The sequence below is a fragment of the Lepisma saccharinum genome, chromosome 4 (genome assembly GCF_977018435.1).
Source record: "Lepisma saccharinum chromosome 4, izLepSacc3.1, whole genome shotgun sequence".
In the NCBI taxonomy this organism is placed as follows: Eukaryota; Metazoa; Arthropoda; class Insecta; order Zygentoma; family Lepismatidae; genus Lepisma; species Lepisma saccharinum.
This window is the reverse complement of record NC_139232.1, coordinates 117,324,502-117,351,339: the sequence shown is the minus strand read 5'-3', so window position 1 is coordinate 117,351,339 and position 26,838 is coordinate 117,324,502. Positions and strand designations below refer to the sequence as shown.

Sequence of the window (26,838 nt, the reverse complement as noted above, 5' to 3'; positions counted from 1 at the left end):
ACAAAAACTCAGACGACTCATTTAGAAGAGAGGAAAAGAAGTATATCAGAACTGAAAGAACTGAGTACAAAGAAAGCTAAAATCCTTGAGAAATCAGCAAAGGAAATCCAAGAATATGATGAAAGCATTAATGAAGAAAATATGGTAGGGGTGTTTTTTAGAGTAATGTATTCTTTTGCATTTATTTTAAAGGAAGAAAACTATTTTACAAAATTACATTCAGTTTATAAACACATATTATTTTTCTTTTGACATCATGTATACATGATGCAATTGTAAGTTATGGAGGGTTGAAAAAGTCCCTATAACGAAATCTTTAATCCATGCAGCAAGGAATGTAAATGGAAAGTGGAAGGAAGCATGATACAACAAAAACTCAGACGACTCATTTAGAAGAGAGGAAAAGAAGTATATCAGAACTGAAAGAACTGAGTACAAAGAAAGCTAAAATCCTTGAGAAATCAGCAATGGAAATCCAAGAATATGATGAATGTTATGGAAATAAATTAACTCCAAAAAATTGGTGAAACAAATATTTTATAATGTATGGGTGGATTGGATGGCTATAAGGGGTGAAGGGAGGCCATCAATTATTTCACATAATGTGATAATGAAAGCTTGCTAGTATATTGGTAAATTCCCATAAATATACAGGTACAAGAGGATAAAGTATGCTTTGTGGTGAAAAGATTAATCTGATATACTACAGTTTATGGTTATAAACTTGAGTGTGACTAAGTGTGAATTTTCATCTAAGTGCTCTGATTTTCTTACATATATCACCTTTGACTGGGTGCCAAAACTTTGTGGTTGGGGCAAGGACAGTTAATGTTTCCTTGGTAGATAAGGGATAGCATTAAGAGATCATACTGGTGGAGCAAAAAGTAGGGGGACAATCCCCCCACACACTCCCCTAATCGCTGCTACTGTACATACATGTTCATGTACATTAATTGCCCTAATGACTTGGTCTGAAAAAGTCAGGGAATTTCATTTTCACAAAATAGTAGACACCCTGTATTGTTACCCATGTAAAATTCTTACCAGACTGAATAGATCTCTTGTTATTTAGCTCTCCCCACTTCATGGAGGAAACTATCCTTCATCCTTATCGAATGTGATAGATTCTGCATATTCCTACATAGCTGCTGCTTATTGTTATTTTTTCCCCCTCCAGGTTTTAGGTCATTGGGATTTATTAACATCTGATACACAATGGCTGTGCATGGAAGTGAGTTGGTTGCTGAACACTGGAACTACAGCAAGAATGTCAACCTGGAAGACTTCACGTGGGACAGCAATTTTGCTCTGTTGCTAACCTCACTGGTTACAGCTATTGTCTGGGTCATTTACATAACGTATTACAATTCTCGAGTTGTTGGCTATTTCCTTACCAAGGTGCTGAATCGATTTGTGAAAGAAGGCTATGTGAAAGTTGGTGAGTTGCATGACAAGTTTATAAGTTTATTAAGTCAAAAATTTTGGAGAATCTGAAAGACACTTAAAGTTGGATAAAGCAGAAGTTAGATTATTGCCAGTAGAGTCTGAGTCTAAATCTTAGGAGTTAGCGTCATTGAACTCCCAAGTATCATTGTTGGTGTTGACTTACTTATTCTTTTCAATTCAAGCTATCAAGTTTAGACTTTCTAGAGCCATTGTTCTATATGTATTTTATACAAGGATCTTGTTGTTGTCCTAAATAAAATGTATGTTTTGGAAATTGTGCATACAAAGTTTACAGTTTACTATAAATCTTTTCTAGGGTCCTTCACATTTAGTGTTCTATCTGGAAAAATAATGTTTCGAGACATCGTGTACATTACTCATGACTACAGTATTCGTGTTCAAGATGGATGGGTAATTTTTCGTTGGTGGAGATCGTATGTGCCAAAAGATGTTTCTGAAGGTGAGTGTAACAAGTTTTTTCTTCTTTTGTTTCTTAATACTTTCCTTATATACACTTCAGTTTGATATTAAATTGTATGTTAAATATTCCAGGAAAAGGTGTCATATTTTGAACTCTCTTAAAAATCTACCACAATAAAGTGGTTATTGGCATTCACCACTTTCTTGTTTCATTTTTTGGAAGGTGTTTGGTAGATAGTTATATGGAGAAATATATTACTATATTTTACTATAATTATGTATTAGTTGCACTATGAATTCTTAGAAAAATAATTATTTGTTAGTCATATACTTCAACACCCTTGATACTCATTTGCATCCCACCCCCAATCAGCTGTAAATTACTGTTCAGTTTCCCTTCACATTATTACTTTTACATGTGATCACATCACCCCCTCTTACGGCCGTGATTAAGATAGTGTAGAGCCCTAACTCCATACCCCTTATTTGCTTTCATGGCATGGTGCAAAGCACAGGGGAGCACTTTACTTTTTCTAACATGTGAAATGAATATTCTGAAACATGTTTAAGTGGGATTCTAAGAGTGAATGTTTAGGTAAAATTTAGTAGTCTTCCAGACGTTTTCATTTTTATTTATCTGCCCTTTTAGGTCCTTTCTTTTTTCGTGGAAAAGTTCACTGCACCTTTTGACACCAGGTGTAGTGCAGGTACAAGGTGCAAGGGAAATGGTGTTAAACCAATTAGACGCTGTATGCAAGAAAAGCAGATCGAGTTCAGAATATTCAGCAAATGCCTCTCCCTGCTTTAAATGTTCATTTGAAAGGTTAGCAGGACCACGTGACCATACACAAGGTATACTGTTCCAGAACATAGTGTAAACGGTGCACATGCCAAATACACTGCATGACACCAAATCAATGAAGTAGACAACTCAGTTTGCACATTGTAACCAATTAGACACATGAGTGCAAAGAGTCAAAAAGTGCATCAAACTAGATGGGGGGGGGGGGCTATTTAAGGGCTACCTGGCCCCTCTACCTTACTATTGAAAAGAAAAGGCACATGCTACTTGGCTAAATGAATCAGGTTGCGTGAATAATTGGTTTAAGATTTACATGTTTCCTCTCATTGATACATAATATGATGGTTTGGTACATGTTATTGTAGTCTTGTTAGGATACCATCGTAGTACATCCCGAACAATAATTACAAATTTTGTCTTTGAATGCAATATGAATTTGTGAATGGAAAAACATACTTTTTGTGAATAGTTCAGAGGATTTATGTTTTTCTGAAGTTACCCTGCTTAAGTACCAGAGCTCATTTCCACTGAGATTGTGAAATAAGTTTAAAGCCTATGTAATGTTTCTGAATCCTAAATTTAACTTATTTTCAGATCTGTCTCACTCTGACACACGGCTCTCTGTTATGCTCAATGGATTTGAACTCCATGTGTACAACAGGTCTTCAGTTTACGGCCACTTGGAGCAAGTGTTTGGGTTGGAGCATCAGCTATTCCCTGACGAGGGTGGAGGAGGGGAAGGGGAGAACGAAGAGGCGGGCGAGTCGACTCCTGCCCTCTTCCAGAGTTGGCGAGACTTAATTCCAGTCATCAAAGTGGATGTTTTGTCTGTAAGTTAAGCGTATCGTCACAGAGTGTGTTCCTAAGACTGAATGGTGTGTAATTTTTCATTTACAGATTTCCTGGTTACGATCTGGTAGTGCCATAATCCAGCTCACCTCTTGTTGTATTACAGAAAATGCCTTTCTATTTATGTCATGCTATGAGCTGTATTTACTTATTGCTAATTCGCTTCCTGTGCTCGCTTCCTGCATGCACCTCCCATGAGGGAGGTAACAACTTAACCCTCTAGAAATGCATGCTTCCCTCACCTTCCTCTCAAGCTGCCCAGCTCCCACCCTTATGGAACAAAGGCCCTTTGCTTAGTTGAAAGATATCAAATCAGGAGAAACCTAACCTCTGAATTCCCAACTAGCAGCAAGAGTCTAGCATTACAAGAGCATTTACATGACACATATCTATAAATTATACACACTACTTGACTTTCACAGTTGTGTATTTGTGTGTGAAAAGCCACTCAGCAGTTACACGCCAAAAATATGTGCAATGCATGCTAAAAGGATAACATTGGGGGAAGAAAACAAAGGTTCTGGTGTGGCTAGAATTATTCCCTATAATTAAATCCAAAATTACTAATGATATAAATTGCAGCATTTAGTATACACTGACAAAACTTTGACTTGAAATATGGTAGTTATAATTATATGGTAGTGTAATTGTTCTTTCACTCATTGTTACCAATTACAATATGACCCAGCTCCTGATTGAAGTTAAGTTTAAACAGCCACGCTTTTCCCTATGCCTTCTTTCCTTATGTTACTGTAAATTCATTTATTGGTGATCCTTCCACGTCAAATCATCTAACAGTGGCTGCTTTACCATTTTAGAAAATATTCACACATAAGTTTCTACGTGTTTTAGGATATCAGAACCAATGTTTAGAACATTTTTCTACACTTAGTTCTTCTGGGTCAGCAATTTTTCCAACATGGCAGTTTGAATTTTATGTGCATGTAGCTGTTTACGGAAATCTTAATATAGCAAGAACCTATAACTACTCCATTTTTAATATACCATTCAATTTGCCTCAGTTTTACAATTGGCCTTGTATTATTGCTAAAAATCAAAATGGCACAAGTAAGAGCGCTATGCCCTCATAGGGAATCATGCAAAAATCCATACATAACCATTCAATAAATAACATAAACTCTTTCAATAAATTGCACTTATATTCAACTTTAAGAAATTCATATGTACAATTATAAATAATTATTGGTCAATAAAAAAGCTTTTAACAACCTTACCACATAACATTTACATGCTTCAATTAAAGTCCTTGTATTTATATGTCATGCGATACTCCTGTTAAATAGACAAGTCACTCCATGCCTGTTTGTTGCAGAATCCAAATGCTTTAAGAGCCTTCACAGCTGATTCAAACACTTCTACTCAAAACATGGGAAACATATCTATGTATCCATCATCTCACTTTTGTCCAAAGAGATTGTTTTATTCTTATGTTACCACTTATTATCAATTCTTAGTCATAAAAATTAGAAAAGTACTTATCTGTTGTATATGCAATATCTTTCAACTGTAGAAAATCATCTTGTTCTCACAGCATTCACTTGATCACATAAATTTAAGTACAAGCAATATTTGGACTTACTAATAGCCAAATTTTTCCACACTCATTTTTGTATGTCAGTATATCATTTTCTGATACTGATCTCCTCAATAATTAGTCTTTGAACCCAAAATTAAGATTCTTTTCAAGCTATTCAAAATATCACATTTTTACCCACTTTCTTCCTTCCTACTACCTCCTTTAGTGTTGCCAAACCTATCATTAATTCCATATTGTCACAGGCTACTAACTTCGAAAATATAGACATATGTGAAATCCAATTGGAGTGTGCTTAACTCGACATATTTTATGCCACTTTTCACCAACACATCATTTCGGATTTGAAGCAGCAACATGATATTGACACTTCGTAGACGTAGTATGATTATTCCTTTATATTTCAATTTTTTGTATAAAACATTATTTGTACAGTATAAATATACTTTGATACAATATCAAAGGTTTTTAAATATTTTTCATGTTTAAAATGTTAGTTATAATATTTTCAGCTATAGAGGGAAAAAGGTTATTTTACATGCCTAATAGATTTTCCCATATAGAGATATGGCTACAAGGAATTACCTAATTTAAGAGTAGGATTAAAGATTAGGATTAACCTAGAATTTAAGGCACTTTTCATTAATTTATCATTAAATTAAAATCTAAACATGCTCTTTTCAGACATGTGATTTATTGTGATCGTAAGCACTTTATATTGCTACTGGAAGCACAAATTAATGTATGTTTTATTTTTATACATTTTTAAACTTTAAGGCAGTGCAGCAATTTACATAAAAATGATAATTTGTTAAGAAATTACCAAAAGAAAATTTAACAACTTGTGTTGCACTGCTGTTGAACACTATATAATAAGTGAATAAATTATTTCAATGTCAATGGTATATATCAGATTATAATGGTGTACCACTGTGCACTGTTATAAACTATTAGAGCTGGAGATCTAAAATAAATTTCATTTTGTAGATATTGAAGGGGTTTGAGTTAGTTATGTTCAAGATTGCTTCTTTACTTCTAAATTTGAGGTGCAAATTTGGGTAACAGTAAAAACTAAGTTTATAAGCAATATTTTAAAAAAAATTAACATCTTTAGTCTAAGGTTTGACATTTTTTATATGTAGACCTTCCTTTGTTTCAGCATGCTCGAATAATATGGCCAGGCATTCATGGACTTTTCACAGTTTCAGGGTTAAATATTTTAGATGGGTTCTCATGAGAAAATCTGAAATTTGCCACGAAGGAAGCCTTGTGTGTACCTACCTCACAGTAAAATTCTCAACTTTTAGACTCAAGTAGTTATGTCAAGACAACGTATGTTGTGGAACATGTTTGATCTGTTGCTAAGTTTTGTGTTAGCTATGTTCTACGTGTTATTCTATTCTGTTAGATATTTGAACTATTTTGGAGTCCAGTGATTAGTACTTGCAGACCTAATAGTGACTTCTTTTTTATACTACAAAAGCCTAAATTTTAATAATATTTGGTTCCAAATCTACCTTACTCTTAAAACCTATGTTTTGATCAGATCTGATTTGAAATGTACCTTAATATCCTATATTCCTACCAGGATGAAAATTGTACATCATTCTCTTTGATTTACACAAATCCTATTTCCAGGGTCGTATCGTGTTTGGTAACCGTTTGGTGCCCACTACATTATCTGTGACTGTTGAGGAGGCACATTTTGTTTATTCTACTAAACCTGCTGCTTCCAGATTGGATCATTTCATGCATTTTGTTAAATGCAAGGCAGACAATTTCAAGGTAATTGAAAATGCAGTTGAATTTTATAATTTTCATTTGTATACTGCTGAAGGTGTCAACCGATCGTGCTTGTACTGCCTCCTGAAAACAATACATTGTAGGCTAACTTGCAGTTAATAACTAAACTACCGCGAGCTCGATCATCTGTGGTTTCATTTTGTTGATACTTATTTTCTGTCTATATTTCATATTTATTTGTACTGAGGATTCCTTTACACCATAAGCAAATTGTTGGTCTTGAGATATTAGTATTGTTTCTGTGTTTCATGTCAACATATTGCTGACAGATCCCAAGTGAATTCATGTGTGAAGGACACAGGTGAAGTCTGATTCTAGACAGTCCATTCCTGTGTGGAGATTTTTGTGGTCAGTGCCAATTCATATTCTTCTCTGGGATGAATGTTCTGATTACCATTTTCTTTTTTCAGCTTCAAGGGCATTTGGAGGAACAGTAGCTCCTGCTCTACCTAATTCCCCTTTTCAAACTTTTTAATTCATGTCACTTTTATCTTTCTTCTACTAGGTACAACAAAACGGGAAAGTAAAATGTCAGTATATTATATTACAATTAATGTGACATCTTTTATTGTGTAGAATTTTGAAGAATGGTCTGTGAAAAACGAAGGGTAAATGTCGTACTGCTGAGAAATGTATTGAGTTCTTACGTTTACATTGAAGTTGTTTTTATTTTGTCAAGTGCTCAGCAATGCTTTGTTTTAATTAAGAGTTTTTCTTATGCTGTGTAGTGGAATAATCCCTGTCCTGGTTCATCAATGAATTTTTGAAAAGCTATGTGCTGCATACATGAAGATGGTGTATAAAGTCTCTTGTAAGCATATCTCTGTTAATGTGCGTTCCAGGTTATCCTGGCTCCAAGTCCCAAATACACAGGAATGATTGATGATCCACCACGCTACATGGGAGAAGGTTTTGTCGTGCTGTCTTCAAATAATGTGGAACTATATTATTACATGGATGAGGCAGGTAAATCCAGATGACAGTTTGATAAAATTACAATTGGTACTTGGATGTTATACAGGGTGATTCTTATAGAATGGGCCCGACAAAATGAGCTGTAATATTAAATATACCATACAGATATTAACGTAATTTATGCATGACGTACCTTGGATAGTGTGTCGTTGATTGTTCATTGTGATCAGAGTATGTGTTGAAAGTGTCCATGCCCCACCCACGTTTGCATATACGCCGTGACTCGCCCCAGTGTTTCTCCAGTGATGTTCCTGATTTCAGCCAAAATGTTGTGCTTTAAAGCTTGTAATGTATGCGGTTTGGTTGCATGCACCCTGTCCTTCAGTAAACCCCACAAGAAAAAAGTGGATCTTGGGGGCCTAACCCATAGACAAGTTCGTACGTGCACCACTATGTGTCCTTTAACCTTGCCTCATCTGCACATCATTCGACTCAGCACAGCCCATGGATTATTATGTCATAATTGTGTGCTGTTATATACATCACCACCTGCAGCATTATTAGCAAATTCATTAGGCTGGTTCTATAAGAATCATCCTGTATTATATAGAACTATATGCATATGATTTATTGAAAGTTACAAAGTAAGTGATAATGCCTCCATGCAATACTTAGGAGATACCATGTTCATCTTCAACCCTCATTATCGCAATTAACATGGAGAGGTATAATAGCTAAAAATATAATTATGTTACAGTAGCAGTTGCATTCTCATATTCTGAAGTACTCATTTCTTACTTTGTAGTTGAAAGGCCTTCCTACGTTTCCTTATATTTTCATCTAAAATAAGGATTTCAGTCCCGAATTGTTTTGTTAGCTTACATATACATGTTCATTGCAGGACTTGTTCCAGAGGAGCCTGAGATGTTGCAGCTGGCAAACGGAGACATTGTGGAATCGGCTCCTCCTATTTGGGGCATGGACATTAAGGTAATGTTCCCCATTACAAGGTGTTTCATCATCATCATCCATAACACCATGTTTTATCATTCAAATGTGTTTGCTCAAATGATTTGCCTTAGCATAAACGTGGAATGCTTGAACAGTCACACAACTCGAACTTTGATCAGTAATAAGATGGAAAGTTCCAGATATTTACACTGGGTTTTCGGTGCTATGAAGCCTCATTCATTTAAATATTTTAAATAGTTTTCATTATCAGATTACTCCACCCACAAGATTCTAGAAATTAATGCTTCAAATCAAAATTATTTTTTTTATCCATATATCCTGAAAAGAATGTACATAAAAGAAATTGTTTAAGTATCAGATTCTTATTTATTTATTTGTTCATCACACACTTATGTCGAACATGTAATATGTAACTTGTACAATATACAAAGATAAAGTAAGTGAAAGAAAAATTTACCAAATTTTGCACCTAAAAACATTGTATGTATAAAAAATGTGAAAATCATGTAGTAATGGTAACTGATTAAAAGATTCTTCCATTCTTACATATAGTTGGTTATTATTTTATTCATATGTGTGTATAATTTATTTATTTCAGTGTGGAAAAGGCACAGATTTCAGTTATGGTCCCTGGGCTGATCGCCAGCGTGAACATCTCTTCAAGTTTTTCTTTCCAAATGATTATCAGGCTTTAAAAGTATGTATTAGTGCTGTTAAGCTCTTTGTAGAATATTGCAGTTAGACAATGGAGTATGTTTCCAGCCTTATTTCGATTCTGTCAAACAAGTAAAAAAAATCATAACATACATAGTTTCAAATCTCATGAGCATATTTGCCAGCCCCTGTGGCAAAGTGGTTAGCACATCTTGCTACGACACCAGGGGTCCGGCATGGGCATGGATGTTTGTGAGTGTCCATTCTTCAATTTCATCATATCACTCATCCCCATTTTCTCAAATTAGCCAAGAGTGACACAAAAAGCGAAGTGAAATAAAGCAAGTCAATCCATCATGAGCATATTTCTCACAAGTGCCATGGGCCTCTCTGATTGTGCAGTGGTAATGGGTCCAGAGTTCGATACCAGGTGGAGGCACGTAGTGGTTCTGATTCCACCTACCTGTGTATAAAGTGGACTTAATACAAAACTCCAACTCACAACTGTCATTTCAACTGTAACTTTTGTGAGATCAGTAACTAACACTTCCATTTTCAAAGATATGGTTTACTGTCTTACAAATACACACTGTAGTCAAAACTGTTAATACACAAAACATAAAATATTACACTTCCAGAAATACAAACAAGCATGCAATGCACACTCATTTCAAGATGTCCCTGTCACTCATTTGTAACCTCGTTCATCATAAGTCGTCATGGTAACTTGGTCACAACACATGGTGATAGGTTGATTTAAATACTACTTATCGCATGGGTCACCACAGAGTAGAAACATAGGAGAATTGTTATATATGTTTTTTACACAACCTTCAAGGTGTAATATTTTTGCATCATTAAACTTTAAAAATACAAAATTAGAGAGTTTGCATGTATTAAGTACTGAAGTTAAAGATGCTATTAAAAGGGTAAGAATAACAAAGCACCTGGCATTGATCTAATACCAGCTGAGTTAATTAAATATGGTGGGAATTTGTTAATATGTCAAATTCATAAATTAATTTGTTTAATATGGAATAAAGAAGAAATCCCTCAACAGTGGAAAGAATCCATAATGGTTCCTGTGTTTAAATAAAGGTGATAAAATTAACTGCAATAATTACAGTGGAATTTCTCTACTCTCAACAACATATAAAATATTATCTAACAATCTTTTAGCAAGACTAACCCCATATGTTAATGAAATTATACCGTGCGTCCATTTCGATCTTCAGCCGAGAGATCGGGAGAAGCGTGGCGGGCGGCGCTGACGGAGATGCCGACATTTGCAGCCTGTAATGCCCGCTTATTTTTATGGACATATGCAGACATTTATATAAATATTGCAAAACGAGCAATAACCTGTGTTATAAGAGTTGTTCAAACTGATATCCACCAAGTGCCAAGTGTGTAGACTTTCAGGGAGAATACATTGAATAGCCTGAAACTTTCGTGCCTGTAGCTAAAGTCCTTCTGGGTCGGGCTGAGAACTTATCAGCCCCCCTCGTAACGTGAACCTTGCGGCTGGCATTCCAATCCTCTCACTGACACAACACACATACACACTGCAATAACACAAACAAGTAACGGCAAGTAACCAATAATAACACTCTTGCGCACAGTACGAAATTAACATGCTCTTGGTTTACATCTGCTCAGCACTATATTCACAGCTCTGTTGCGAAGGAACAAAAAACTCGAGCTCGGAGATTTCGGATTGCAAGGAAGCTCACGAACACCATTGACTTTTAACAGTTTCGTCTACAGCGTAATCTTGATACAGTGTTGCACATTCGAAACCTCCAAATGATCCCCATCGGCACAAAACTCTTTCAAGGATATAAACTTAAGCAGGACGTTACTGGTCAAAACTATGATTAAAATGTTTGATTATCTGTGGCTCTTAACATCGTTTCTAAAGCATATTTTTTGTGTATATAAGGGCAGAACTTGGATTAATTACAGATGATAAATTATAACACAGGGTAGTGCTCGTTTTGCAATATTTATATAGATGTCTGCATATGTCCATAAAAATAAGCGGGCATTACAGGTCGCAAATGTCGGCATCTCCACCAGCGCCGCCCGCCATGCTTCTCCCGATCTCTCGGCTGAAGATCGAAATGGACGCACGGTATAATTTCATTAACATATGTGGTTATCAATGTGGATTTAAACGTAACAGATCAACAACAAATCAAATATTAGTAGAGTTTGGAATACCTAAGAAGCTTGTTAATATGATAAAAGTGTGCATCAGTAAAACAGAAAGTAAAATTTGTGTGAATATTAATATGTCTGACAAATTTACAATTCATAATGGGTTAAAAGAAGGAGATGCATTATCTCCATTGCTCTTTAATTTTGCCTTAGAATATGCTGTTAGGAAGGTAAAAGAAACTAACGAAGGACTAAAATTAAACTGTGTGACTCAGCTGTTAGCATATGCAGATGATGTAGACTTACTGGAGGATGATGTAAATACAATGAAGAATAATGCTAAAATATTTTTCAAAACAGCTAAAGGGATAGGTTTCGAAGTTAGCAAAGAGAAAACTAAATACAGTCAACTCTCGATTCTACGACCCTCTCGAAGTAACGACCCTTTTCCCAGGAACTGTGAAAAATTTAGGAAAATGTTGAAAAGTTTAAAAATTGAAGGAAATTGGCCGAAAAATGCGTTGTTTTTTTAAACTCATTCCCTTCACGAGCGCTCTACCTCTCACAATTGGGTCTGAAATAAAAATAGACACCACCACACCATGCTTAAGTGATAGCCAATATCACTTGACCTCTGCCCTCCCCTCCTTCAAGGGCACCAATGTTACCTCCCACCCGACGGCCACTACCATAGCCCCAGGCTTGTTTTGCCACGTTTGCTCTTGGATACTTGAGAATAGAAGATCGAATGTGCTTGGATGTTATTTTAAATCGACCTTGACTTGTTTCCTTGTCCTAAGAGCAGGAATGTTCCAAAATATAGATGCGGGGCACCTGGAAGTCTGGCCCATCTGTCCAGCTCCGACCTGGAGTTCAGCAGGTTCCCGTGAGTGAGCAACTCTCGGCCTTGTAGCCAACAACTTCCGGTAACCGCTTTCATTCAAAACATGTTCTTTGATCCCTGCAACACTTCATAAAAAAGCGAAACTGTTAGAGATAATCAAAACCACATAGGCGAACTAAAGATCGTCAACCTGCTTAATGCGTTGTCATCCAGGTTTCCACAAAAGTTTACTTACGTGCATCATAACTTCCATTTCCCACTTCATACGATTGTGTCGATGTAGTAATATCTGCCAAAAAAGTGTTCCATTGGCTGACTGACTTCTCCCTCTTTTCCTGTTAGCAAACGTGGGGGGGGGGGGGATGCCGATTGTTTCAGACACAATTTTCTTGCTCCTGTGTGCACTCAGGCTGATTACAGGCGAGGGTGGAAGTGGACCCCTCTTCCTTCCTTTCCTTTGACGTCTAATATGGGACAACCAGTTCTGGATATATTCTTGAAAACGAACAAAAACCGTGCAACAAGCAAAAAAGAAAAAAAGTGACCTTACCCCCCCCTTTCCCCAGCTCATTCTCCGCCACTGGTGTGCGCGGCAATGTTGATAATTGCAGAAATCAGGTCCTTTTTTTTTTTAGGAAATATTGCGCGTATTATTGTCTGTTGCATGGTAAAACGTAAAGCAAGGGTCATGTCTTTCTTCTTTACACTGCTGTTAGAAGTTCAGTCTTCAACTGTTGCGTTATCTTTAAAATGCTGGGATTTTTCTCTTCCGCCACCTGTTGCTCTCACTTCCAGCTGGTCTCCTTGTTTTTACGATCCAGCTGGCGCAAGTGTTTTGTCTAGTGTCTGCAAAGCTCTTGCTTGCCGATAACAGCAATGACTCATCCAGCTCGAAGGAAAAAGTTATTGTTTTGAATCTCGCAAAGCTGTTTTGATTTGACGATAAAGAAATACGATCTCCAGAAAGGAAAACAACTTCATATTCTGCACCTTCTGATAAGCAAATCTGTAAATTGTCGCTCGATTAAAGAGACATTATTCAAGGGGAAAACTTTTGGAGGAGTGGGTGTTTGACATCGAGAATACTCCAAAATCCAACATTAAATCTTCGATTAACATGAGTGTAAATAACGATCTACCATTTTGATATGTGAAAATGCGCAGTTTCATAAAGCTTGTTTTCAGTTCATTTTATGCTGATGGGCTAATCGGGACTAAATATGCAGTTCAAAGTGAAATTCAATTCCAAACCCGAATGATTATCGACTGCCACGCTGTTTGGTGTTTAATGACGTGTCCTAGAATACGCATTGGGTGAAAACTGATTGCAAGTTGCGCGTTTCCTTTTTCATGCTGGATTACAATGCAAGTCAAGGAAGGAGTTTGGATTGCTCCCTTGAATGGGGGAGGAGGGTGAATGAAGTTGGTTGAAGCAAAGAAAACATGACTTTTTTAGGATGTATTTTACATGCCGAACCAGAACGAAAATTACAGCCCTGCATTTTTTTTCCTGGTGTCTAGAAAGGTTGTGTTGTTTCTCCCGAGAGATCTAATCTTACCAGTAGACCCGTATAAAATCCAACATTCATTCAGTCTGATTATCTCCCAACTTTTACTGGCGCCAGTGTGACTGGTGTCAAGATTCTTCGAGTTTCGCTTGCAATAAGCGGGAGATTGTTTTCCTTTCCATAGGTCTCAGTGTAAACGGGTTTCCCATGAACTAGAATTGTAAGAATTTCCTGGAAAAGCAACAACTGTGCACAATTGAAAGAAAGTAACATTATTTTAAATTCTTTTTTTTTTTGTGAAAACGTTTTCATGTTATATTTTCCTTCTCGCAACATGCATCATGTGCATAACAGGTTGTATAACTACCAGGATAAATGGTGTTACCATCTCCTAGGCATCTTTGTGTCCGTTTCAGCTCCGTTTAAGCTGAAAATTGGTGAAAATTCCAAGAACGACCCCTTCGAAATAACGATCCTTTTCCCGGGAACTGTGAAAGATCGTTGAATCGAGAGTTGACTGTATATGCTTACAGGCCGAAACCAAGTGTTACGTAATAAACAAAATCTAATTATTGATAACAACTCGTTTGAACCAGTTTCCAAATTCAAGTACTTAGGAGTAATACTAACAAATAAAAATGATATTAAAGAGAAAATAAAAATCAGGCTTAAATCCGGAAATGCATGTTATTTTTCTCTTCATAAACTTTATCTTCTCGTTTAATATCTAAGAAACTAATAGTTAAAATATACAAAACAGTAATTTTGCCTTGCGAAACTTGGTCCCTTACATTGAAAGAGGAACATAAATTGAGGTTATTTGAAAATAAGATCCTTAAGAAAATATTTGGGCCTAAAAGGAATGAGGAGACAGGTGAGTGGAGAAGGTTACATAATTTAGAAGTACATAATTTGTATTCATGTCCAGATATTATTAGAATGATTAAATCAAGAAGACTTAGGTGGGCAGGCCATGTGGAATGAATGGGAGAAGAAAGAAGAGTTTACAGGATACTTGTTGGCAAACCTGATGGTAAGGGACCAGTAGGAAGACTAAGACGAAGATGGAGGGATAATGTTGAGATGGACCTAAAGCAAATTGGTAGGGATGGAAAAGAGTATATAGATCTTGCTCAGGATAGGGACAGATGGAAGGCCTGTGTTGCCGCAGCCATAAACCTTCGGGTTCAAGAAGGCTAGAGAGTTAGCTAGTTAGTTAGCATGTATTAAGTTTTTTTGTAATACCGGTATACATTTGAAGCATATATTATAATGTTGATTTGTTGCAGGTTACCAAAGCACCTCAGCCAGGAGAGAAACGCCAGATGCAGTCATTTGATATTCGTCTGAGCACTTTAAATGAGGCAACCATAGATCTTTTGTTCTCTAAAAATAAAGTAAGTAATAATATATGTATTGCTGCAATAATGTTCTTTGTGGCTGATATCAACCAGAAGCAAGGTTCTTATTAAGTGTATGCATTACTTGTTATGTCAATTACTGAAGGTGCATGATAAGAAACCCCTGAAAAGAATCATTATGGTACACAATAGCTAGGGGCATGCATATTTCGTTTTTGACAAAAAAACGAAATTTGAAAAAACACATTGTAGTGTTAATTTTTCATGGTTTTGAAAGGTGTGAGGTGCATTTTGTGACCATATTTTGTCACGAAATAATGCGAAATGAACTGCAAAAAGCGAAATTAACTCTTAAACACGAAATTCAGGGTTTATTCACCGACGCGACACCTTCCGAGGTCTGAATTATCCTGAGAGTTATGCAATTCCCGGAAAATTGATTAATTCTGCTGTTAATATCGGAGAAGCAAAAATGGACCCTTTTACACAGAAATAAACTTAATACTCTGATAACTACATAAATGTGCTATTAGAAGTGAAATGTTAATTCTGTGGAATAAGTGTAGTTTTTAAATCAAATTTAGGATTATTTTCACAATTTTAAAACCAATATGTCTTTTATATACCACTTTTCATCCATTTTTTCACCGCTATAACACCGATATTTTATTTTATTTACCGCTTTTGAACCCGAAAAACTATTTTCATGTAGAAATCTACTACAATGTCTATAGCAATTCCTCACTTTCTTGTTGCAATATTTGGGTTGTGTTTGCTAAATACAGTAAAACCTGTCTATCCTGGAACATGATGGTTCTGAGCAAAATTTTCCGTTTAAACAGTTTTCCTTCTTATACAGGGTTGACTTTAAAGACAGTATAAAGCACTGCAGGAGATAATGCAAAGACAGATTTACATTTCGCATTACTTATAATGTAGAGTACTAATGCTGTAGCCACTTCCAATGCTTGTGTTTGAATAATTTGCCCTGAGATTGGCATGCCTTTCACACGGGAACTAATGAACCATTCATACACAGCATTATGAATCTGTTGCCAGAAACTTTGCCAAACGCTTCACTTCACCTGATGTTCCTTTAAACCATTCTGATTTTATTTTTTCAGAATTTTTGAAAATATCGTAAATTTGAGTTTTACTAACCTTGAATTTTGCTGTCAGTTCCTTGGCAGAAGATTTTCCTTTTTCATGTTCTTCTATCACCTTCATCTTCTCCTTCAACGTCAGTTCTGCATGTACGTTTTGACTACATGTCTGCGAAGAATCAGATTCAAAGAAAACCAAACACTATCTCAGTTCAAGTACAACTGACGTGAGATAAACAAAAAAATACGTACAAGAATCGGTCGTTCAAGTTCGTGCTACAATACCGAAACAAACCGCGTGAGCGCATTCTTTCATATCGACAATGTTACCGATAAGCGAGTGGCAACAGAGGCATGTTTCACTTACAGTATTACATTGTTTTCTTGCGAGCGAAAAAAATAAAGGAAGAAATTTCCATATTACTGAGAATAAAAACATCTCGTTAGTCTTTAAATGGTATTCCGTTTCCTCGTTAAGGAGGTTTGCACCTTAAGCAGGTCATTTTCAGTCGTTCCGTTCTGGGGACTATTTTTTCCGTGTTTACAGGTTTCCTCTTATAATAGAGGTTCCAGAATATGCAGTTTTTACTGTATTAGAATTAATACAGATTTTATTACTAAAAGCTGAGTTAAGTTAAGGTAAAAAAAAGAAAGTACAGATTCCCATGCTCATGTAGGGAGTAGGGCCCCGGGTTGCCCACGGTACCCATTGATTTGAGGCTGGGTGAGTTCCAGAGCCACTTTGTGCAGGGACAAGGCCGGAAAAATTCCAACCTTAGATCACCCACTCCAGGGATCGAACCCGATCTCCCATGTTGTTTATTATACAATTGTTACGATATTTTAAGAAAAGAAATATTTGTTGACGATAAGTCAATTGTGCCATTATCACTTTTACATGTGAAATGAATATTCTAAAATCTTGGTTAAGTGGGATTTGATGTGCGGTGTTTGCTAAAATATAGAGACCTTACACACATGCTTAAATATATGAATTGCCCTAATGGCTTTAGTTTGGAAAATTTTTGTTCTGGAAAACCTGTAAAATTCTGACAATTTCGTTTTTACGAGATTATAGACACACTGTCTGAAAGTGTGTTTAAAGGTGTAATTAATTTCTCAAGACTTTACTGAACTCAAACAATTATATTATGCAATGAGTAAAACCAGTCAAGTAATGATCAGTCTGCTCGGTGAGGACGAATTGATGCTCTGTTACTTGATGCATCCTATAGTTTTAGTGTGTGCCTTTATACGAGGGCTAGTCAGAAGAGAATGAAAATGATTTTTTTACTCATGAAATACATTAGGCAGGGTCCACGTTGATATGGTATTTTTCGAAGTAGTTCCGATCGAGTTGTATACACTTGTCCCAACGTGTCTGCCAGTCCTGGAAAATGTGCTGGAACCCGTCTTTTGACATCGTCTTCAGAACCACCTCTGCCTTCTTCAGAACGGCCTTTGATAAGTCGAAACGCTTGCCCCACGGCTCCGAATTCAGACGAGGGAACAAAAAAAGAAGTCACACGAAGCAAGATACAGGCTGTATGGAGCATGCGGGACACATTCAATGTTTTGTCAAGCCAGATATTGGGCAACAACATTGGAAACGTGAGGGTATGCATTATCCCGGTGTAGGCGCCAACCAGATGGATGCAGCTCAGGGTGTTTTCGATGGATGTGTTCAGCCAGGTTCTTCAAAACTGTCACATAATAGTGCCCAGTAACCATGGTATGTTGGTAGACCATTCCACGGTAGTCAAAGAAGGAAATCACTAAAACGTTATTCGCTGATGGAACAACTTTGGCTTTTTTTGGCGTCGGAGAACTGGGTGATTTCCATACTGTGCTTGCCTATTTGCTTTTGGGATGAAAGCCAACTCTCGTCACCAGTTATGATGGAAGAACATCTTCACCGTATGCCTGCTGCAACATTTCGTATGCTTCCGTGGCAGATTTATGCAGACGGATGCAAAATTTCAAAGTCACGTACTGCTCCTCACGAGCAGACTCCATTTTCCGTATGCGACTTCTGACCATTCATGTTTTGTTTGTGCAGTGTTGCCAAATGCATGCGCATACGCACTTGCAATTTTATCTGCCGATTCCACAAGATACATTCTTCTCGTGCCAATTTGTTTCACCGCTGCATGTTCACTGTATGATATAAAAAAAATCATTCTCACTCTTTTTTGACTAGTCCTCATAATAATGAATGCAATGTGTACAGTTTAATCAATACCATGCTGACGTTGCATTGCAGGAAACAAATGCTGTTCACATAAATATTGGTCCAGGGTCATATCTGGAAGTGACAATGCCATGGATTGTTCACCAAGATGGATGCACAACAAAGATCACTGGACAGTTGCTGCATCTGGAAGCTTCAACCAGCTTGCAGGTTTGTACTCCTGGTCTTTAACTTTCAGAACATGGCTGCCCTTCCTATCAGCCTGTCCCTCTTCCTTCCAACAATTTATAAATTTTGAGTGTTCCGTGTAATGTAAGTTAAATTTTATCTTTTTCTCTCCCTCCTCCTGATGAAGAGGATTCAAGAAACTCAGGTACGTTTCTACGTTTTTAAAGAAAAATATTACATAAGCATTGTACTTTCAAAATTTAAACTTAGCTTCATAAACTTCTGAATGCTATTATTCAGGGTGGGACCAATGATTATGAGTAATGACCAACACCAGTATATGTTTTTATAATTCGCAGTAATTCAATTACAGGAACGTTCTGTAATTGAGTGTATAAATCTGCCATTTTGTTGTTATTCTCAGGAATATCATGAAGTAAATCATGCACTAACTTTTGTAAAAACGAAGTTACTTTTTTAAAGGCAAAACCCATGTAGTCACCTGTTGATACACATTAAATAAGAAGGTGTATTAGTGATTCAAAGTACATTATCCATTATAAATATTGATAAATTGTGTATCACTTCTGTATTGATATTAGTGAAAACTTTATATTGGACCACCCCTAGCTGCATGTTAAATACACAGTGTTCACAAATTATTGACCTCATGAATGAAAGAACGTATCCAACTACAATATATAATCAATGAAACCATACCGAAGAACAAAAAGTTTTTAATATTCTTGGGGGGGCCTACCTGATGGTGTAGTGGTAACATCATCACCTTTTAATCAAGGGGTCCCAGGTTTGATACCCATTGGTCGGACATTACACAGTGGTTCCGATCCCACTTTAAACTGTAGGTCCAGTTCCGATTAGCCTGTCTGTGCATAAAGTGGACTTCAATCAACAATTCAAAATCAAATATTTTTGGCTCCATCACTAGATAGCTATTGTTCATACTAAGCGAACTTCTTAAAGTGCACAGACTGGATATTGCACATCTCACAAATGGAGCACATATTCAACTGTTTTAAAAGTTGGCATGTGTGAAAAAGAAATGAGCTTTCATATGGATATGTTCTTTAGCTCTCGCGCTGTTTCTCACTGAAATGCGTTTAATAATTTGTGACCATCGTGTACTACAGGCTAGTCTTGAGAATAGTTTTAGAATAGTAATTCACTGACCATCTTCAGTTACAGTTGCTACATGCATACATTTTTTGGGGAGATTTTCTACTCCCTCCATCACATATTTATTTAAATAATAAATTTTAAACGGTAAGTTGTTACAACTCTTACCATAGCTAAAAACATTCTATAACTTCAAACAAGAGTTCTATTGTTTCTTGTCAGGGATTAAAAAAGAGAATTAAATACATACATACAGTTCTATGGTGCTATACTGACTGTGGTAAAACATGCCAGTGTTATTACAGCCTTTGTGCATTTTGTTACAGTATCGAAGCTTTGTGGAGAGTGAAACACTGGAATTCACTGTGAAGGCCCACTACCCCATCAGGTGGAACGACCACCAGGAATGGATTCTCAATCTAACAGGGTGCAAGGCCACGGTGAACTTGATTTATGCACATAAGGAATTCTTCCAAGGTTGGTTTGTTTTCGTTATCAACATCTAGTTTAGAATTTTGTCAAAATTTAATTAAAACCAATGTTCTTGGTTGACTATAGTATAGTGTTTGCGTAATCAGGAACCAATAAATCCATCAAATCCATTGTTTATTGAGAACTTTTTCTTGTATGTACGCATTGCTTGCATTATAGAATTATTTTCCTGTAGTTTACAGTTATTACAAGCATAAGAAAACAGTTTTTCTTTGTGACATTTCAGGAGAACACACTCTCCTTTCATCAGACATTTATTTTCATTTTGACTAAAGATACAGTTATAACAATGGTTAGTAATTTTTTAAACAAAAAGAATCCCTTATATAATGGATGTTGTCAATGTTACATTGTTGTTGCAACTTAACTCTGAAAAAAAGCAGTCTGTTTTATTTTTATTTCAGATTTCTTTAAAATTATGAATCCCAAATATCATCAGGTAATTCAAATTCATCATTGTTTTCACAAACTCTCTTGATGTTTTCTGTTACATTAAATTAATTAATTAATTAAATAATGAAAATGGTAACATAGATCCAGTATGGAGTTTTCTTTTTCACAAATGGAGTAAGCCACCATCTTTAAAATTTAATGTAACAGAAAACATCAAGAGACTTTGTGAAAACAATGATGAATTTGAATTACCTGATGATATTTGGGATTCATAATTTTAAAAAAATCTGAAATAAAAATAAAACAGACTGCTTTTTTCACAGTTAAGTTGCTATATTACAACAATGTAACATTGACAACATCCATTATATAAGGGATTCTTTTTGTTTAAAAAATTACTAACCATTGTTATAACTGTATCTTTAGTCAAAATGAAAATAAATGTCTGATGAAAGGAGCGTGTGTTCTCCTGAAACGTCACAAAGAAAAGCTGTTTTCTTATGCTTGTAATAACCGTAAACTACAGGAAAATTATTGAGAACTGTTAATGTAGAGTGAATTCAATGAATATTAATACCCTGATTGTACACACAAGAAGTTATGAAACCTTTCTGTCGTATTGGTGTTTTCTGTTGAGTATTTAATGATTATATACACTGCTATAAAATACTGAGATTGCTTTTGATTAACTTTTCATGTATGTCATGTTTATTCATAAACGTAGTTTTAATTATGATTTTTATTTCTTGCAGATATGGTAAATGACTGGTCAAGCAAGACCATTCCTGATATCTTGTACTTCATGCCTTTCACTTGGAAAATAAACCTGCTTTTAAAAGAATTCGAATTGGTTACACTTTGCAATGAGTATAACTGGATTGATTGTTCATCACAAAACCAGGAAAATGGTAATTCCTATATTTGTTACACTTGGCATGTTTATCAGAAATAGTTTTGAGTTACAAATAATCCTGTGAAAATACTTCTGCTATACCACAAGTACTTGAACTTAGAATCTTTGCTATTTGGAGATCTTCTAACATTTACGTAGCTATGTTGTAGATAAATCTTCCTACAGTGGATTTCTGAATTTGTTTACTGGAGATGAATGAAAGTTCGTAGATTTTAGAAATTCTATTTTTTTTTTGTTCCAAAGAGTGTATTAATTGTGGTTATAAACATTAGTGTGTATCAACTGTATTAGTTAATCCATTAAAAGAACAAATTACTTTATGTTCATACAAATTTGTGAAATAGAGTTACTAAAATTATAATTTCCTTTTTAATTTTCAGCTCATGCTGCCTTCTGTGGAGATGTGTTTGATCTGTCATTTGATTTACCTTTCATAGAATTCCTCCCAGCAAATGTACCAATCCGGTTTTGGATCCAGGTAAGCAGGCACTAAGTAGCTTTATTGCCTTGCACCGAAAGGCTACGTTGTACTGGACTTACAGGTTAATTTGAAACATATTCTGAAAATAAATGTGAACATTTCTGCTTCAGAGCTATGTTAATGATTTTCCTTAATCACTGCCAAGTCAGCAATGCCATTGCAACAAAATCGCATTGTATTTACATATTGTTCTGAACATTTAATGTGTAAAGACTAGGACTGAGCAGACACCATTGCCAATGTTTTGATGTCAGCTGTTGCCAATTATATTGTTGTCTGAAGGCATTGGCTGAAATTTAGGCATTGATGCTGGCCAATACTTTCTAGAGTCTGAATATCTTCCAGAGCCTTCTTCATGGAGTTGAATTATCATGCAAATTATGCAAAATACATACTTTTATTTAAATATTGCACCAGCATTGTGTGGCAAAAGTGAGTTTCATAATTAAATGAAAACTTATATTCCAATTATACCTTGTGTGTAATTTTTGAACATTTGAAAGCAAAACTTGCTTGATTGATGTGGGATTGCAGTGAAATGCTTATGACTTAATGTTTAAAAATATTCAGAACACAAGTTTAATTTGTGAAATGTTCAGACATCCGTATTGCTAAGTGTATGTCCATTAGTGAAACCTTGATTTTACATTATTCAGGAGACCAAGATAGAAAGAAAATGTAGAACGTGGGAAAATTTTATAACTTTTGCTCTGTTGGGACTGTGGAGATTGAATGTACCAAATGGGAAAGTCTGGGAACCTAAAATAAGATTTTGCTGTAGATCTAGCATCACTGGAGGCCGCAGTGGTGTAGAGGTAATGGAAATTGTGCATTTTTCATAATTCCCAGTTCATTTTGGACTCCAGAAAGCTATTTGCCTGTATCTGTCATGTAACCGAAACTAATAATACCCAATACCGATATGTTTTTATTGACATCATAGTCTGTTTTAACCTGTAATACTTTTTCTTCATAAACACAGGGAGAAAGTGTGGATTTGTCTCTTTACTTATCTGAAGTGTGCACCAATAGAAGTGTTCTGCTTGCGCTGGATAAAAATGCCAAAATCTTAGGACGTCATGGAAATCTTAGGCAATCGTCAGATGCTTCAAGGAAGTGGCGAAATGTTTGTCAGAAAAGGTAAGTTTTGAGTGATTGATTTGGCTGATTTTCTGCGACATTTGGCTAATCACAAAGATGAGGATGAGTGATGGTATGATGAAATTGATGAAGGAACACTCACAAAGAACACCATTGCCCAGGGCGAGATTCGAATCCAGGACTCCTGGCCACTCTGCCACGGTCAGTGCTGCATTTTGAACAAGTGATAATATTCTGTCTAGAAGTACATAACAATATGTTGTATGAATGAACTTTAAATGCCACATATTTTTTTTTCTAATTGACCAAAATGAATTTAAGTGAGATATGGTACAGAAGAAAAGGTCTTACCTCTTTAGACATACAAGGTTGATCCAAGTCAGCAAGTACCCTTAGTAGAGGAAACAAATATGTAAGCATATTGTCATTTCTTGGAAATTAGTTCATGCTGCAACTTTCTGGGTTATATAACAACTATTTGGAAGGATAATGCAATGCAGAAAGTGTTAACACTTTTTAAAAGCACAGGGCCTGTAATGTGGTTACTTGGGTTCAGGCCCGTAGCTAGAGGAGGCAGGGGGGGCAACTGCCCCCCCCTGAGAGCCCGCCTTGCCCCCCCTGTGAAAAATACAGAACATATTCCTACCTGGAATTCTCACTAATCTTTACAATTATATTCTGTATTACTCTAGCAACATAACAAAAACATTTATTGATTTTGTGATTTATGAAGGTGGATTCCGTATAATGTCGTATCAGAATTGGGGAGAAAGAATTCCCTTCCAGTTTCAGACTTCGGGAAATGATTTCGCAATTTTCAGTATATAGAACAGTTGTGACAATTTGAGTAGTCTTGTATTAAAGGTGCCTAATGTGTTTGGGTGTTTTTCTTGGATGTGTTGCTATGAGGTTTGAACTGCATAATTTCTTGTTTCCCAAGTCTACCTTTTGGTAATAGCGATTCATGTGATAGAGAGAGGGAGCGGATATTTGATTTTTGTTACTTAGCGTTGCTTTTCTGCCACATCTAGCTAATCGTGACAATGAGTGATGACGTGAAATTGATGAAGACACACTCACAAACAGTGTTGCAACCACAAGGTGGCAGGGTCATTGTCCCCCCCAATCTTGGATGGAAGTCCAATCTAGGGGGGGCAAACATTGAAGTAAAGAAACATGACTAGCAGATTCTAAGAACAGCATGACAAATGGATACTCGAGATGGAATTAATTTTCAAGTGTTTCTTGCACTTTTCTTCCAGACGGCTAAGGGCACTTGCAGGGGCCACAGAGGGGCAATTGCACCTTCGATTTCAAATTTTATACAAATAAAAGTACATTTCGTAAAATTTTCTTGCTCGCTTCGCTCGCAATGAAAATACCTACTGTTCATATAGTCCAAGTTCAGAGCCATTGCTAGGGGGCGGCGGAAGTCAGCCTTGGGAGCCGCCAAAACGATCTAAATGAAGTGTACATGGAAGTTATACTGTACATGTCATATGTACAAAGAGAATAATGTCCTTCATGCATATTCTGTCATTGAAAAATACAGTTTGCGTGCTTGTTTTCCATTACTAGCTAATATGAAATTGAATGTGTTGGACTAATATTTCACATAATTTGTTCAAACACAAATGCTTTAGCACCGACTTCTACCCCCTTTTGCATGATTTACGACGATAATAACGTATTTTAATGCTACTATTATTACTACCACTATATTAATATTATTATTATTGGCACGTTTGTCATGGTACTTGACCCCCTCTCCAGATAAAAATTTGTGGTTTCGCGTCTGCTTACAAAGAACACTCATTGCCCAGGCTCGAACCTGGAACCCCCTGGCTTCGTAGTGTGTTATGATGGAGGTCGGCTAATGGAAGATGTGGGACAGCTTACTGACTCAAATTATTATCAAACATGATGAAAATGTGATAGTGTTTCACATTTGTTATTTCGGTTAGAAAACTATAAAATTTCTAGTTTGATAAGAGTTACACTAAGCATCTTATGGAGTGTAAATATCAATTTCAAATCTTATGAATCATTTCTCTATGCAAACGCATCAAATATGATAAGCAACATAGGTGTGTGTTATGATATCCATTTTATAAAGGAAAATTTAAGTTTCAACCCTTACTGTTTGCATGATATCGTTTCCATATTATGTTATATATTGCTCTCAGAATTTTAAACGACAGTAAAATTTAATGCCATTTGCAACTGCGAAGCTATCAATGGGATTGCATACATTAAGAACAGAAGATGCCATATTTCGATTGCTTGTAACATCGAAAGTAGAATTATACAAGTAAATAGTGACTGAGAAGAGTATCAGTATAAAGAAACTGATGTTTGGGGTTTGTACTCTTCTGCTCAAAAAGTGGTGACGATAAGCAGCCCAGAGACCCCGTGCCGCGGAAATGGGGTAAGGCGAAGGAGGCTCCTTATATCGTTCGGTTTCGTACCATAGTCATTAAGGAAGGTATTTTTCATAATGTAAAGAGGATACAACATTTCCCTCTATAAAACTTGATATGAAATATTAATGATGACGCTGTAATCCAAGAAGTCATAGATCAATCAAGGGATTCCTATATGTTTGTCAGGTGTCAAACACATGTATTTCAACAACACAATATTTTGCAAAATGGTTAACGTAACCAGTAGGCAAACATTGTCTGTAGTGATGCAAGAGTCTTTCATTTGATGCAACGTAGGATCCGTGGTGGAGTAAGAGACCCATGTTTCAATGTTTTAGCAAGTAGGCCTACAAACAATTTATTACAATTTTTTACACAATTCATCAAAGTCTAGATAATATGTAACCATTCTTATTTAATTAATTCGATTTTTCTTGCATAACACAACACAATGGTGTTGTTGGATTCTCGTTAGATTCCTTTGTGCATAAAAATCTTGCATACTGGAAACTAGTGGGAGACATTATGAAGCACGATTTATAAATGACTTCCTTAATCAGTTCTGCAGAGAAGCCCAAAGTTGTTGGTACATATTAATCATCTGTTAACATTATTGACCTGTAAATATTAGATACAGTCCCGATTAGCCTATTTATGTTAAACTTTATCTTTGTATTCTTTGGTAGTCCGAAAGGTTATAATCGAAATATTGCTATTTGATGTTGCTTGAACTTTTATTGTTCCTTGGAGTTTCAAGATAACATCCCTTTCCTGTTACTTATTACTTTTGGAGGAGGGGGGGGGGCAAGTGCCTCTCTGTACCTTGCTATATCTGTCAATGCAACACAATATATTAAAAATTTGCCCCCTCTAGGATTGACTTCGCCCCCCCTACTAAGAATTCCTGGCTACGGGCCTGCTTGGGTTAAGGGTATGTAAGGGAGGAAACTAATACTGAAGGCCGTGGATCAAAACTAACCCCCCAAACTAACCACTTACAAGTCTCTAAGTTGAAGGCTAATCCCACACTAGTATGGTGCCTTAAATCTCATTTCAGAATCAGCAAAAATGCAAAGTGACTAACTGAGTCTAACCCAAGAGGGATTTAGTAGACCAATTATTGCAATTATTCATAAAACAATATAAG

General features: G+C 36.1%; 1 protein-coding gene across 12 annotated transcripts in view; it reads left to right on the top strand.

The window, feature by feature from the left end:
* The first annotated feature begins 1,179 nt into the window (after positions 1-1,179).
* tweek (transmembrane protein KIAA1109 homolog tweek) overlaps positions 1,180-26,838 on the top strand; it is a 211,042-nt gene continuing 185,383 nt past the window's right edge. For 7 of the 12 annotated variants that reach the window (XM_083121284.1, XM_083121285.1, XM_083121288.1 and 4 more), the window contains exons 1-14: positions 1,180-1,438; positions 1,763-1,906; positions 3,263-3,498; positions 6,711-6,857; positions 7,718-7,841; positions 8,692-8,780; positions 9,361-9,459; positions 15,218-15,325; positions 18,656-18,793; positions 18,939-18,956; positions 20,215-20,365; positions 21,526-21,681; positions 22,067-22,164; positions 23,150-23,307. In XM_083121284.1, the coding sequence (XP_082977410.1) occupies positions 1,216-1,438; positions 1,763-1,906; positions 3,263-3,498; positions 6,711-6,857; positions 7,718-7,841; positions 8,692-8,780; positions 9,361-9,459; positions 15,218-15,325; positions 18,656-18,793; positions 18,939-18,956; positions 20,215-20,365; positions 21,526-21,681; positions 22,067-22,164; positions 23,150-23,307 (1,889 nt within the window). In that variant the 5' untranslated portion in view covers positions 1,180-1,215. The remainder of the gene's footprint in view (positions 1,439-1,762; positions 1,907-3,262; positions 3,499-6,710; positions 6,858-7,717; positions 7,842-8,691; positions 8,781-9,360; positions 9,460-15,217; positions 15,326-18,655; positions 18,794-18,938; positions 18,957-20,214; positions 20,366-21,525; positions 21,682-22,066; positions 22,165-23,149; positions 23,308-26,838) is intronic. The other 5 variants (XM_083121295.1, XM_083121294.1, XM_083121287.1 and 2 more) reach the window with 1 other exon arrangement.